This window comes from Chinchilla lanigera, unplaced genomic scaffold (genome assembly GCF_000276665.1).
Source record: "Chinchilla lanigera isolate Chin_1 unplaced genomic scaffold, ChiLan1.0 scaffold00096, whole genome shotgun sequence".
Taxonomy (NCBI): domain Eukaryota; kingdom Metazoa; phylum Chordata; class Mammalia; order Rodentia; family Chinchillidae; genus Chinchilla; species Chinchilla lanigera.
Window position 1 is genome coordinate 7,352,811 of NW_004955497.1, and position 16,221 is coordinate 7,369,031.

The 16,221-nt window shown below is 45.7% G+C and overlaps 1 protein-coding gene across 1 annotated transcript in view; it reads right to left on the reverse strand.

Moving 5' to 3' along the window:
- Positions 1 to 4,722: 4,722 nt before the first annotated feature.
- Flt3 (fms-related tyrosine kinase 3) overlaps positions 4,723 to 16,221 on the reverse strand; it is a gene marked incomplete at its 5' end in the record, with an annotated part of 83,683 nt that continues 72,184 nt past the window's right edge. Inside the window, 5 exon segments of the mRNA XM_013505445.1 lie at positions 4,723 to 4,950; positions 7,857 to 7,962; positions 8,423 to 8,522; positions 8,859 to 8,970; positions 11,053 to 11,175. Coding sequence (XP_013360899.1) covers positions 4,828 to 4,950; positions 7,857 to 7,962; positions 8,423 to 8,522; positions 8,859 to 8,970; positions 11,053 to 11,175 — 564 coding nt within the window.

The window sequence follows — 16,221 nt, forward strand, 5'->3', positions numbered from 1 at the left end:
GGGAGGGGGAGGTGGTGGTGGTGGTTGCATAGCTGTGTGATTGTACATCATGACCCTGAGCTGCCCACTTCACTTTGGTTAAAACGGTGAACTTTATATCATGTCTATTTATTAAGATGTGGCACAGAGGATGCTGGGATTGGGATAAACAAAGCACATAAAATGCACTCATTACCATGGTCACAGCTGACTCGGAATAAATGAAATAATCTGCACAGAGCATTGTTTTTCCTTCTAACCAACGGATTGACTTTTTCTTTAGCTCTGCTACTTAAAATTTGCCCTTCCAGAAGAGGGTGAAGAGGGACAATGAAATCAGGCCTGGTGACTGAGGATCAGTTTACAAACTGTGGTGCTAGGGCGCCATCTGCTGGCAGAAATCATCGCCAAAGCCTGACCGAGGGCTGCCACAGCTACGCGGCGATGCTTTTCTGAAGTGTGTTTAGGAGTTGTGGTCTGGGCTTTTGGTGAACATGAGCAGTTATTCAAGGACGCAGCCTGCCCCAAACTGAAACTGAATCTGCAGGAAGAGTTGGTCTTAATGAGGGTGAAATTTCATTTTCCATTAGGTGGTTTTTAAGCACCGTCATTCCTCCAGAGAAGGCTGGTTTGCAAGTGCCATATTTGGCATCCACAGAGGTGTATTGTAAGTACAATTCTATCAGGGACACCTGTAAACCGTTACACAATTCAAGAAATCTTTTGACGACTCACCAGTGTGGGAATGTATAACTAGTGGTGTCTGCATATTTACAGGACACTTCAGTGAAATGAAGGAATTTGAGTCCCTGGAATACAGCTTGAGCATCCCTTATACAAAATGCTATGAACCAGAAGCATTTGGAATTTTATAAGATTCTGGAGCATTTTCATATACATGATGAGATATCTTAAGGGTGGGACCCAAGTTCAAACACAAAATTGATTTTCTTTTCACGTGTGCCTTATACACTGAAAGTAATTTTATACAACATAAAGTTAGTGAGGCCATGTTTTGACTGTCACCTGTCAGAAGAGGTCAGGTGTGGGATTTTCCACTGGTGACACACAATGGTGACATGAAGGTCTCTGATTTGGGGGCTGGTGGTAGAGTGAGAGGACTGGATTCTAGCTGTAGCACCTGCTCCTTCCCCTCCATATTCATATTTTGAAGCATTTTAAATTTCAGACTTTTGGATTAAGGATGCTTTTGTTTTTTGGGGTTTGTTTGTTTGTTTGTTTTTGTCTTTTTGAGACAGGGTCTCGCTATGCAGTTCAGGCTGAGCTTGAGCTCACCTTGTAGCCCAGGCTGGCCTTGAACTCACAACGATCCTCCTGCCTCAGCCTCCCAAATGCTGGGATTACAGGCGTGCGCCACCACGCCCGGCTTGGATTAAGGATGCTTAACCTATACTGTGAGTAAATCTTAGAAGCATCATGTTATGTTTAAAAGAAAGCCGGATCTAGACATCTACACAGACTATAAAGGTCACAAACAAGGGGGTGTTCATTTGTGAGGAACCGAAATACTTCACTGACTATCACTGCACCTTCGGTGATACCAGCTACCACGTACTTGTTTGAATCCATCCACCAGGAAGTCACACAGAAAATGTGAATTTGCCTTGACCAAAATCACCAAGGCTGAGGGAGAAGGAGGACACTGCTGTGAACGTTAAGTCACACTGATTTGTCTCCCTGTCATCATCAACATGCACTTCGTGACGAGCTGTTCAAGAGGAGTTTTAGCCTGTGACTATGTCCTCCTTCAACCCTACTGGAATAGTGGAGGAATGAGAAGAAATCTGCAAAGCGTTCAAGGCTGGAGCAGCCACTGGCAGGGTGCACAGACAGGCCTTTCTAGAGAAGGCAGAGCAGACGCAGCCCTCTTTCCCCAGGATCACGTGAGTCAGGGATTTAAAAGGGTACTGCTTGCCTCGCACGGAGGCGGAAGACCAAGGCTCAAGAAAGAGGAAGGATCGAAGCGGCTCCTGGGATGGGGGAATGGGACTAGCTTGACTCTCCCGGCAGAACAGGCACTGTATTCATAAGCTCTGGCTCCTCTGCTCATCCTGGTCCGGATCTAGCCCAGGTGCAAAGCTCCCGAATAAGAAAACAACCGTATTAGGTCCCGAATAAGAAAACAAGCCTAGATTAGGTCAAGGACCATCCACGGCTAGAAGGCCAAGCCTCCTGCTGAATCTCCCTAGATGTGTACACTGTGGAGTAACAACACCTTACATGGCAGTGAGTCTACCCTGAACCTGGCACTGACACTGGATGGCCGAAGAAACATGATCACTACAACAGAGCCTTTAGAAATAATAAACAAGCCTGGCGTGCTGGGTATGGCTGTCATCCCAGCACTTGGGAGGCAGAGGCAGAAGGATTGCTGCAAGTTTGAGGCCAGCCTTAGCTACATAGTGAGTTCAAGGCTAGCCTGCACTACATAGTGAGACCGTATTTCAAAAAAACAAAACAAAAACAAAAAAACCCTTAAAAGTAAAACTACTCTATGATCCAGCAATATCTGGGACTATTAAGCCCGAATTGAAAACAGGATCCTGAAGAGATATATTCACACCTATGTTCATGGTAGCATAATTCACACATAATTACCGAAGAGGTGGAAGCAAGCCATATATCCATGGATAGATGGATGGATAAATAAAATGTGCTATATGCACACAATGGAATATTATGCAAGCATTAAAAAGAAAGGAAATTCTGACATATACCATAACACAAATGAACTTTGAGGACATTATGTTAAATGAAAAAAGCCAGTCTTGGAAAAGACAAATACTATATGCTTCCAATTATATGGTGTGTGCGGAATGGGCCCATTCATGGAGATAGCACAACAGTAGTTACCAGACACTGAGATTTAATATTTAGTAGGCACAGAGTTTTAGACTTGCAAGACTAAGGGTCCTGGAGATTTGTTTCACAACAATGTGTATATACTTCACACTGCTGAATTGTGTTTTTAAAATGGTTAAGACGGTTGTGTTAGCCTTTTGCTGCTGTGACCAAATCCTGAGAAAATCAATTTAGGGGAGGAAAGGCTTACGGGTTCAGAGGTCTCAGTCCATGGTCAGCTGGCCCCATTGCTTTAGGCCTGTGGTGAGGCAGAAACTTCATGCTGGAAAGGGTGATGGACAGAAGCTGCTTACCCCACAGCGACCAGGAAACAGGGAGGGTGAGAAGGAGCCAGCCTGCACGGAGGGCCCACCTCCTGCTTTTGTTCCACTGTTGGATGGTGCCACCCACATTCCAGGGGGTTTCCTGTTCACAGTTTATCACCCATATCAATGGTCCCTGGAAACACTCTCAGGAACACCCAGAAGTGCGCTTTACTAATCTCCCCCTCCCCCGACTCTCCCTCTTCCCCTCCCCCTCCCCTTCACCTCCCCTTTCCATTCCCCTAAAAACCACAGCATTACCCCCGACACAGCCGGGAAGCAGAGCACAGGGAATCCCAGGCTTGGTGGACAGCTCCAGTTTCCTTATCCATTGCCACGACACTTGCAGAGGCCAGGGAAAAAGAAGGAAGCTGGGTGTGGTGGTCGGCTCCTCCAGGCAGCATAATGAGATTCCCATCTCAACAAAACAGTACACACACACACACACACACACACACACACGGCTAAGCTATGAGCCTGAGGGATGGGATGTGAGGACCAAGTCACATGGCCAATGGGAGCTACAGAGAAGAGAACAGACACCTGTCCTTAGCCCAGTGAGACAGGGGTCAAAGATGCTCTTAAGAATACGATGCAGGTGGACACTGTGGTACATACCTTTAATCCCAACTATTTGGGGGGCGGGAGGCAGGAGGATCACAGGTTTTAGGCCATTTTGAGCAACACAAACTAAGTAAAAATAAAAAACCAGCCAGGCATGTGGCACATGCCTGTAACTGTAGCACTCAGGGAACCCGAAGCAGGAAGGATCACAAGTTTGAGCCCACCTGGGCAACTCAGTGAGGCCCTGTCTCAAAAGAAAACAAATAAATAAAAATAAATGAAAGGGTTGGGGATATTGCTCAGCATAAAGCTGGGTTCGATCACCATAATAAATGAATAAATTTAAAAATTAAAAGGGTTGGAGGTGCCACTCACTGGTCAAGAGCCACAAACCCAAGTACTCCAAGTACTGCAAGAAAGTAAGAATCTGGGGCTGGGGATTTAGCTCAGCGGCAAAAGCGCCTGCCTGGCAAGCCCAAGGTCGTGAGTTCGGTTCCCGGTACGGGAGAAAAACCAAAAACCAAAAAAATAAAATAAAATAAAATAAAGAAAGTAAGAATCTGTTGAAAAAATAATGTCCTTTCTATAGAAAACAAGCACATACAAAGCCTTGCACACCACTTCAGCTAGCTCACACTCTAAATGCCCCACCCACATATGATTCCAAAATAAGTATTTCTATGTAGAAAGTTTATTTCCATCCATAAAATAGATCACTAAGTGGCTGAAAAAGTTACATATCATTTTAAAACATAGATTTTTAAAAATCATATTAGCTTCTTAGCAAAATGCTTCTGTTTTCTGTATTTACAAGATTATACTATATTTAAGGTACATTTTTTTCCCTCAAGCCAGCCTGAGAAAGGGACACCAATAAACCTACTTATTGGCTCTTCCCACCTTGTGCATGAGACTACTCAGTTTTACAAAAGTTCCTTTGAAAATAAGAGTAAATTGCAGACAGCTTCTAGAGAAAAGTCCAGCAAAGCAGCAGTTGATAATATAGTTTCTTTTAATGATGGAATTAACCTTGTTTTGGTAATCGGCAGCCCGTTTAGGGTCTGCGGTGTGATGAAGTCCTTAAGACTAATTTGTTTCTCTAGGAATTCCCAGCCTGAGCCTGTGGGGAGGGCGGCTCTGGATCCATCTCTCTGCCGAAAGCCCGCCTGTTTTGGTAGATGGAAGGACGCTCTGAAACACTGCCATCCATGTTCTGGTACATCTGAAAGCGGGAAGAGACCTTCTGATTAAGACTTATACACCACGTGCCCACGTGGCAAACTATCTAAATAAAATGGTTGTTTCACAGAGATGATTACTTTTACTGTGCAGGAGCCTTAGAAAATATCCTACATGTTACTGGACAAAGCAATCTTAGTCCTTTCCTTTGTAGAGAAACAAATCAGAGTCCAGTACTTTCATTATTTTTGTAGGTGTGAGGTTGGACCCAGAGCCTTGAGTATCCTTATAGAGTCTCTTCTTAGAAACAAAATCTACTCTTAGATATGAAGTGTTACTCTAAAACTTCTAGAGCCATGTAGAAAAGACATAAAAGAGAAAGGCTGGGCCAGGGATATATGTAGCTCAGCGGCACAGCGCCTGCCTGGCAAGCACAAGGTCCTGAGTTCGAGTCCCGGTACCAAAAAAAAGAGAGTGAGGGAGAGAGAGAAAGGCTATAAGAGAAATCTGCTCATTGTGGAATTAATACAGGGGACTGATGACAAAGTCTTACCTGGGAGTTTTATGGCCTTTGAAGTTTTTTTCCAAAATGAAAATAGCTTTACTTTTTCTTTCTGATTAACTTCCACAACTTTTAATAGGCCACGTCCATTTTTATTTTTTTTCTGTCCTCCTCCTGCCTCTCAACCGAACACCTCTGTAAGAAGCATGCTCTTAAGTTCTTGGCATCTGAATCTAGGAGCTGTTTGGGTTGCTGCTGGTGAATTTTCATTTCGCTGCTTCAAGGTTAGGGAATATGCCTGGTCTGATAACAATTCTATTTATGCTGAAATTCTCTTGCTTCAATGGCTTTGCCAATTCTTGTCATTTTGTGTTTTCTTTTTTTGTTTTTGTTTGCTTAAGACAAGGTCTCGCTGTATATCCCAGGCTGGCTTCAAACACAGGATCCTCCTGCCTCAGCCTCCTGAGTTCTAAGATTATAGGCACACACCACCACACCGGGCTCTTGTGCTTTCTATCTCCACAAATTCCTTTTGCTTTTTTTCTTCTTCATTTTGTTGGATTGATTAGGACATCTTTGTCACCTCTTCCCATCGCCTCACCTGCCACTGCCTCAGGCCATCCCTGTTGTCATGGTCACCTCTTAACTGCTGTCTGATGTTCAGTCTTTGGCCTTGCTCCTCCACACATGCTTTACACGTCTCTCCTTTTCTCTGCTTTCTTCCATATTCTCCGCTTGCTTGTATGCGGGCTACAGCCATTATTTTCCACTCACGTCTCCACTTTGAACTTCACTGATAGAGCGTTATCCTTGCAGCCTGCAGTATCACACTCACCCTCCGTTCTCAAAGAGCCAAGACGCTCCCTCTTCTTCCTAGCTTCGTTGAGACCTAAGTAAATGTCACCCGATCCTTTCTCTTTACTCCAACAACTCACTTCTCATTTCCTTCTGTAATTCTTGTAAGCTACCTCATACTGCCATGAATTGTTTGCAGGTCACCTTCCCCGCAGTCTACAAGCACCATGGGAACTTTCTTTTTTTGTTGTTTTTTTTTTCCAGTACCGGCAATCGAACTCATGACCTCACGCTTGCCAGGCAGGCGCTGTGCCACTGAGCTAAATCCCCAACCCCCACCACCATGGGAACTTTCTATCTCTCAGCCTTTTTGCCCAATTCGATGGCAATAATTTTTTTTTTGGAGGGGGGACCAGGAATCGAACTCAGGACCTTGTGCTGGCCAGGCAGGCGCTTTGCCACAGAGCTATATCCCCGGCCCTCTGTGGCAATAATTTAATTTATGTGATTTTTTTAAAAAAGTGATAACAGAAGAAAAGGATACCCATCATCTGAACAGGTCTGTAGACAGAACGCAAAATTGAGAATGGACTCTGAACAATTTAGAAAGAGGCACATTTCATGAAGAGATACTGACTCTCAGTAGGTGCTAACTCACATTCATCATCTCATTGCTTTTTTACCACCCACCCCATGAATTCAGATTTGTTGGTCTCATATTTCACACCAGGAAACTGAGGAAGGTCCCACCCCAAAGACTAAGCAACTTCAGATTTGAACCGGGTATTGGAAGCTCAAGGTCCCACCCTTTGTTCATGTCACGTAGGGATGGACAGCTCCTTTCACTAGGAGGCTGCAGATAAAGGAACAGTTAGAAAAGTAATTCCAGGTCCCCAAAGCTCACATGGTCATGTAGGCAGGCAGAGGAGTTTCCTCCTCTTTACAGGGAGGAAACTGAGGCAGAGCAAGGTTAAATGGTTTGCCATAACGGATGGGGCTGGGAGGAGGTAGAACAGTAGAGCTGGTACTCAGCTCTGACCAGGCCGGGCCATTGCTCTTTGCACTCTGCCATATTACATGACTGGGCAGTATGAGTACTCCACTCGAATGCTTCATGCTGAGTTAGAAAAGGACAGTGTTTTCCAGTTTTTGTTTTTCTTTTTCGTTTTTCTTCCGGGACCAGGAATCGAACTCATGACCCTGTGCTTGCCAGGCAGGCACTTTGCCACTGAGCTAAATCCCCAGCCCCAGGACAGTGTTTTCTAGAAGGATAAATTTTATTTTGTCATCTAATCCTCTGCACTGGTCCCTTACAAGCTATTTTTTTTGTTTTTTTTTCCGGTACCGGGAATCAAACTCACGACCTTGTGCTTGCCAGGCAGGCGCTGTGCCGCTGAGCTAAATCCCCAGCCCCTCCTTACAAGCTATTAATTTATTAACCAATTGGCTGAGGTCTTCAGGAAAAAAGTCATTTTTCTAAAACTACCTGTCATTAGATACCTCAACCCAATACAACTCTTCTAGGGCAACCTAGACAAAGTGTGGTAAGAAAGACAGCTTGGTACATCTGGACCTTATGAAGTCAACACAAGTGTTGTAAATTACCAACTTCCTTTATGGTCATGTCTTAGCCAGTCCTGGCTATTACATACCGCTTCTTCTGCATCTGCCAGCTGACATCCTAAGAAGGAAGTCAGATTAGGGAAGGATGGCCGTTTCCTGGAGTCAAAGGCCCAGCAGGATTGCATGATGAAGTATCTGCAAAAGTGACAGGACCAAAATGAGGAAATCTGAATGAAATTAAACGGACCAGTTCTCCATGGGAGGCCACACTGTTTACTGCGTAGAACTCACTATATATAGCATGTGTGTTTTGTGGCAAGGACTCTCTTAGATTTTATACTCATATTAGAAAGGAGAAATTAGGTGATGGGTAGGGATCCATTTACAGAAACGAGATGTAGGACATTCGGTCTAATCTCCCGGATCCTTCCAGCAAAGGAATCAAAACCAAAAAATACGTGCTTCTGAGAACAGGCAAGGTTCACTTTAGTTCAGAACTTCTAAAACGTAAAGGAAAGTTTGTCTCTATTATTTAAAGAAGAATCATCTGATTCTTGTTTTGATTTTTATTTTATCTTCTTTTGGTCATGCATTTCGAAATAGACAGTCTGTCAATTTCTGATTTCAACCAATCTGTAGTCTGATGTGAACTTACATTTCTTCTGTAGCATAAAATGGCTGATCCATTTTAAATCCACTCTGAATGAGTTTATAGAAGTTAGCATCAACCGGAATGCCAGGGTAAGGATTCACACCTGAGAAAAGCACAAAGACATTGATTCCTTCGTCAGTTTATTTGTTCAGTTGATGACAGAGAGTTTCTGCTTGCCAGACACAGCCTGCAGCTGGTCCTACCGCAGAAAGTGGCCACGAGTCTCCCCAAGCAGGGTACGGATCAGCAAGGAGACCGATTTAAGAACATTAGCAAATAACACATCAAGTGGCGCATTTTGTGATAGAAGCAAGACCGGGAGCTATGGGGACCTCACGGTATTTTGCACTTAGGAGGTAAAGGAGTGGGGGATGGGACACAGAGGGAACGGAACACGAAAAGCGCAGCGCCCAGGAGGCCAGCGAAGAGCCCAACGTACCCAGTGAGAATATTTCCCAGAGCAGGATTCCGTAGGACCAGACGTCACTCTTGATTGTGTAGATGCCTTCAAATAAGCTCTCTGGGGCCATCCATTTCACAGGCAGACGGGCCTGCATGAACCCAGAGGAGAGCCCAGGGTGAATCTTCCACACGCACACCCGTGGCTTCTTTTCTTTTAGTAAATGCTGAAATGTATTATCTTCCTAAGGCCAATCTTTTTGCTTTCAAGCTACCATTCCAATAACAGTAGCTTAGTGCATAGACACACACACACACACACACACACACACACACACACACACACTCACTTCTTTTAAACTCATCTGGAACAAAGGCTTGTCCTGGAGGGCAGATGTAACAGCAGTTATCACTTTCCATTAAGGAAGGGCCAGTCAGTTGCCCAGAGGTAGGTGGGACTTACTCTGCGATGAGCGGACTGCCTCGCCACAGCATTTCCTGGAAGAAGCTTAGTGGAAATGCCACCCAAGAGCGCAGGGAGGCGGGCTACGGCATCACTTCCAGAAGTGATACGGGCTGGCTGCTGTGGCTTTCGTAATTTCCCGCAGTGCGGAAGGTGGGTTTTGACTGCCCACAGCCTCAGATTTGAATCAAGACACAGGGTGACCTATATCTCAGGGCAGAGTATTTTGAATTCACTCATTTCTGTCACGGGTCAAGGAGCATATTTCATCTACTGAGTAAAATCAAAGCCCAAGAAAGAAACTGTCATTTAAATCCTATACAAGTGGGAGAGCAGGCTGGTCCATTTCATTTCATTCATTAATGAATTAACTGTGGTTCTAAATGGAATTCACCTTGCCACATCAGACACAGCCGGCTTGTAGGGTAGAAACTGCTTATCTATGTAGGACCATCCAGCAGACTTTTTTTTTTTTCTTTTCTTTTGAGACAGGGTCTGGCTAGGCAGTTCAGGCTGGCCTTGAGCTCCCTTTGTAGCCCAGGCTGGTCTCGAACTCGCAACGGTCCTCCTGCCTCAGCCTCCCCAGTGTTGGGATTACAGGTGTGTGCAACAGACTTATAACTTCAGCTGTAGTAACTGATGAGCAGATTTTATTTTTTTGTTGTTGTTGTTTTTTCTTCCAGTACCACGAATCGAACTCTCGACCTTGCACTTGCCAGGCAGGCACTGTGCTGCTGAGCTAAATCCCCAGGCCCAAGATTTTAAATCAAGTACAATGATCATCTGAATACCATCTAGTTTTAGTTTTCACATCTAATGGACATTTACCCTGAACAGGCACTTTCTGTGTTGGTTTCATCCCCACAAACCTGTAGAATAAGTGCATGGGAAGCACAGTACCATGAGGTTAAGCTGGAATTAGGGCTTATCACTGTTCAGATCCATGTGCTGTGTAATCATGGAAAGTTACTTATGTGAGACTCAGTCTCCACATCCACAAAGTGGGTACTTTGACAACCAAATTACTTAATGTAGGTAAAACACCTCAAAGAATGCTTAGAACATAGTAAGGACTGGATCAGCATCTGTGGCGGTTATTGTTTCACAAACAGAAACAATGATGAAGGGAGAAATCCCAAAAATGAATAACCAAAAAGGAGCAGAACAGGGGCTTTACCCCAGGTGTTCTACTTCTTAAAAGTCACTCTTTAAAATACAGAATTAACCCACTATTTCTAGCAGTTTTCTTGTAAATAGTACATCTGTCTTTAGTATTTTTTTAATACGCGTGATTCAGTGGTGTTTTTGATCTCTTTGTATTAACAATAACAGGACGGCACATATTTTTAATAACTATTTGAGTAGTATGTCCTGTAAATTTCATACTTAATATTTAATTTATGTGTTGTACATTTTGAAAAATGCTTTATTGTAACAGTCATTTTCTTAGCTAAGGGAACTGAAGTCAGTACAGGTGGTGAGATTTCTGTTTTTTAAAGTGAATATTGCACTCGAAAGCCCCTAATGGGTCTATTCGGACTAGATGTCCTAAGGGTAGATGTGTGGCTATTTCACTCAACTTTTATCATAGATGGATTATTCCCTGAAGCTGTAGAAAAGTGTTTTTAGCATAAGGAAGCAAACTGCTATGAGGGTTTTTTTTATGTTCCTATGAATCAAAAATGCACTACAGTGAGTGCAGATGTTTACCGAAATAATGACAAAAGACAAACAAGCAGCATGAAAACACAGGAAGAAATAGCAGCCTCACATTGCCCCTGACAACGTAGTTGGAGTCACTCAGGATATCTCGAGACAGCCCAAAGTCACAGATCTTCACCACCTTCCCGTGGGTGACCAGCACATTCCTGGCTGCCAGGTCTCTATGAATACACTAGAAAGAATGAAAGTGGAGTGTCATTTACCAGAGTGCTCTGTCACAGAGCGTGATCTCGCTCCTAGCTCACGGCGAATTACAGACAACGTGGTACAAGATGGATACAGGAGAGACAAAAGGAGCGAGCCCAGGGGCCATGGCTACCACTGCGATCTTTCACACTGCCAGAGGGGATGGGCTCTCCATAAGAGAGAGAGGTGAAGGGCAGGAGGGTGGGCTGAGTCCCCAAGAGGATTTCTGAAGCTCTTCCGGCACTCTCCGGGTGGGAAGGGAGAACACACGTAATCTCTTTTCTGGTTGGGAAATGATGTGGAAATACCAGATGGGGTAACAGCAAACAAGGCACTCAAGAAACAAACAACTGTGGGGGGCTTTACTAAAGTGGAATTGGTAATCTCTGAACTGAGTGATGTCAGGACGTTCACTGAAGGACAGAAAATTTAACTCTTTGCAGGAAGACTTTCAAAGGAACAGACCACCTGTCATTGAGACCCAAAGGGTCTCCGCAATGTTTAAAAAACAAAAGCAAAACCCATAAAAACTGAAATGCTGGTGCCATCACTCTTTGACCTCTCCCCAGTCCCAAACCAATGTTTGGGGTGCCATCGTTTACATTCGCCCCCTTTACCATCCTGCCCCGGTTTGATCCGAGTTCTGCCTGGTCTCTGGGAAGACTGGCCAGCCCTCCCGCTTTGGCTTCTTCCCTCTGTGAATGCTGTATGTGGCTCTCCTGTTTCCTTCCTTCTGCTCTGCCAGTTTCAGACGTTTCTCCCAGGGCCCCAGGATGAGTCCTTCCACTTTCCAGAAATGCATCTCTCCTTCCACATCCTCCACCAAGGCATTGCATCCAAGCCTGGGGATGCGGCCACCGTCACCCACATCTCTATTTCCAACCCAAACAGTTCTCTTGCATTTCAGAGAGGAGTATCCAAGTACTATATTCACCACACTAAAGTCGACTCCATCAACCACAATCAAAATATCCAAGTCATTACCTTTACTCAGAAATCATCCTCCTAATTCCAGGCTCCTTTCCCTATCTCATGTTCCCTGTTGGTTTTCTGTTGCCTTCAAAAACCTCTCTAGCCTGAACACAAAGTCTTGCGGAATGCCTTTTCTGTGCTGCCAGGTCTGATGTGTACATCCTTGCCCTGAGCTCCCAGGACTTACTTCAGTCACAGTATTTATCACACCACTTTGTCCATGTGATCAAAGATGTCATGTGTCGTCATACATCAGTTTGTCTCTTTCTCTCCAACCAAATACATGACCTTCGGGCCAATGAGCCATCTCAGCTCTGGCTGTGTCTCCCACCCATGGCACAGTGTCTGCAGGTAGTACATGCTCAGCAAATGTGTGAGGATGTCAAAGAGCCCATGCAGGAGATGGGGGAGCCACCCAAGAAGTAGCAAGGAGGGAAGGAGGCAGGAGATAGTAGTGGTGTGTATGATTCACTGGGAACACCAGGGCTAGCGGTGTAGCTCAGTGATATAGCACTTGCCTAGCATGCAGGAAGCCCCAGCACTGAAAAAGAAAAAAAAAAAACTAAAGGCCTACAGTAAGACAGAAGGAGAGAAGGTCGAAGAAACTGGACATTCTTCAAAGTCTCACGTTATTGAAGTCTAGAAGAAGAAAATAAAAACAGTGCCCTTGATCACCAGTTGTGAGTAGTTTGAATACTAGTGCTCCTTCACTTATAATGGAGATATATCCCAACAGAAGCACTGTGAGTTGAAAATATTGTGAGTCAAAAATGCACTGAGTACAAGTAGCCCATTGGATATCCTAGCCCAGCAGCATCAGGTGTGTCCCCTTGTGACCACAGGGCTACCTTGGAGCTGTGGTCACTGCCACTGCCCAGCATGAACCGAAGGCAGCAGACTGCACATCGCTCGCCCAGGGATAGACCAAATTCAAAACTCCAAGTACTGTACGGTGTCTACTGAATGTGTACGGCTTTCACGCCATTGTAAAATCTTAAATGAGGCCTTTGAAAGTGGGGATTGTCTACATTTACTTAAGTATGGGCAGCAAACCTGGCCAGAAGATCTAGGTGGATGCCTCAACATCTGCAAAGATGCTCGTGGAAGCACTTCTGTCTGGATGGAGATGCACTATCAGTAATGAATAAGGTCGGCAAGAAACTTGAGGAAAGGGAAATCCAAACAACAGGTAGGGAAGATGAAGAGCAGAATGTACTTCAGAGGGGAGAGGGGAGAAAGAAGTAGAGAAGGAGAGGAATAGAAGACAAAAGAGATCGAAAGACAAAAGAGGACAAAGTTTGGAAATAAAGACAAGATAACAGGCGATGAAGGAGCCCAAGGACGTCACCCCCAAACATGCTGCCCTGTACACCAACTATTTTAAATTAAGCACTTGGGAATCAGTAGATTTTGTGTTTTTTGTTTTTTGTTTTTTGTTTTTTTTGGTTTTTCTCCGGTACCAGGAACCGAACTCACAACCTTGCGCTTGCCAGGCAGGTGCTTTTGCCGCTGAGCTAAATCCCCAGCCCCAATCAGTAGATTTTGGATGCAGCTTTTCTCTGCAGCTCCCTGTCCCCCTGATCACTGGATCTGCCAATGAGGAACATGAGTGCCTTTGATCAAATGCCTTACTGAAATGTCATTAGCCAAGGAAGATTAAAGTTGTCTCACAGAAGAAGAGAAGGAAATCAAACATCACGCCCAATGCCAGAAGAACTTGGTCTGAGATCACTGTCAGTTTGCTTGTTTGTTTGTTTGTTTTCCGTGGTAGAGACTGAACCCCGGCCTCGGGCCTGCTGCAGCCCAGCCGCATTTTCTATCCTTTGCGTGCACATCCATTTCCTCTCAGAGGCATTTTCTCTAAAGTTGTCTACATTTCCCACTCCTCTCTCTCTGTCATGCAGAAACTGTTCCAGCTTCAGTCATCTGGCCCCTTGGAGTTTCCTGTCTGTGTGCCCCCCACACGCATACACGGAAGTAAATGTATTTGTGTGCTTCTTTTCCTATTAATTTGTCTACTGCCAATTTATGTCAGCACACTGACAGCTTGAATCTGAGGTAAGGGGGGATCCCTTACCCCTACAGAGGGAAGAAAATGGTTCATAAGGTAGCAAAGGGATGGATTGCACCTGGTCATAGGCAGGAGACGTGAAATGGCAGAGAGTGTGGGTTGAAGGGCAATGACGGGGAAAATCCCAAATAGGAGAGAGACCACGGCTTGCGGCAGGCTTTGGGGTCTTGCTGCCGCCACCCTGATGGATCTGGGATCAGCAACTGAGGAGGCAGTGGAGACCAGGGCTCCCACAGCACAGCACGGCAAGCGAGGCAGGTGCTCAGGGTGGCCAGCTCGGCAAGCAGAGCCTGCTGAGGTTTGGCTTCCACTCAGTGCCTGGATCAAATGTTCTGTGCACGAACTAACCAGCTGCCCCAGTACGACAGGAGATTAGGGCATGGCAAGGCTGGCTGGGGAAGCAGGCGTAACCTGTTAATCATAACATCCCAGGACACGTGGCCAGAGAAATTCCCCAAGCCCTGCGTGTGACTTTCCTTGAGAAGCTGAGCAGGTTTTGATAGGATGGCCTAGACCTGACATAAGCTGAGGGGGCGTGATACCAAATCACAGGCCACACTGAGTTTTTGTTTCTGTCCTCCCATTTCCATGGCGGCCCTCCTCACGCTGTCGGGTGTGCTCCTTTTCCTTCTTTTACTTGGCCCAAACTCGCTCTGCAGAGCCTGTTTCTTTTCCTACCTTTAATAAAACTTTGCTACTGCGCTGCGTCCTGCACAGCCCTCGATGTTCCCAGGGTGAGGGCAGTGACGGGATGGAGAGAAAGTGACAGGGGTCGGAATTCAGAAAACTGAAGCCGTATGGGAAGGGAGGGAGGAGGTGAGGGAAGGAGGGAGGGAGGAGGAGGAAGAGGAGGAGGAGAGACTCCAGCGGTGGCAGCACATTTATTTATGCACTTGGGAGGCTGAATGTCACGTGGAGCCTCTCCGCCTATTATCTTATCCACATGGCTTGTCTCACAGGGTTCTTGACACCACAACAGCTTATTACGTGACCTGCCTCAGGCGCTGTGTTCTTCACAAAGGCCTTGATGGTCTCCAGCTTCAGTCGCTCCCCACACTACTGTTCGTATTTGTCATAACCAATTCTTTGCTCAGGACAGAAAGAACCTAGAAACCACCTGCAGAAGGAGACTCCAGCCTCCCAATACCTGCTACGTATTTGGCTTAGCCAGCCAAGAGTAGCACGTAAAGTCCTGTGGGCACATTTTTTGCTGTTGTTTCTCTCTAAAATGCTAATTTTTTTCCCTCTCCACTGGTAACAGACCTACAGGCCCACCTCAAATTTATCTCCTGTGGGGAGCCACAGCAGACTGTTTCAAAGCCCGGGGCATCTGAAGACCCATAAGGACACAACCTCGCTGTCTGGCACATGCGCACAACAGGTTACACGTATACAAGCATGCCTTAGCAGAGACAACCACGCATGTGCTGCACAGTTGGGCCAGTATGCAGGAATGTAAAGCCTGATAACGGCCAATGTATACAGGCCAAACAATAAGGTCGCTTGCTGCTGTTGTTGGCTCCGCATGCTTTCTTCCTTGGGGACCTGACCCGTGAAAATACCCCTGCAGCCCCCTGACCCCGACGCCTCCCCCTTCCTTTCCGTTTGCAGCCACTCCGTGGAGTTACATAGCCAGAGAGCCTGTTCCGTCCTCGTGTTTCTGTGTTCTGTGATACTTTGCTCAATCTTCTCACTCTTTGGGAGAAGAACAGCTGCTGGTAACTTGGTACCCTGCCTGAGCGGCTGCCTACCCCAATTTGCTCCTTCTTTGTGCTAGCAGTCTCACCTGTGCTTTAGACCCCTAGATGGCTGTTTCTTCCTCACGGTACTGTCTCTGTTGAGGTCATCATCTTGTGTCATCACGGAACTGACTGCCTGTTTGGGTCACCCACGTGGGATGTGCCACGTTTGATTTCGAGGGACCTCCTGGTCTCCAGAAAACCTCACTCTTGTGGACAGGAGCTAAGCTCTGATTTTATTTTATTTTTT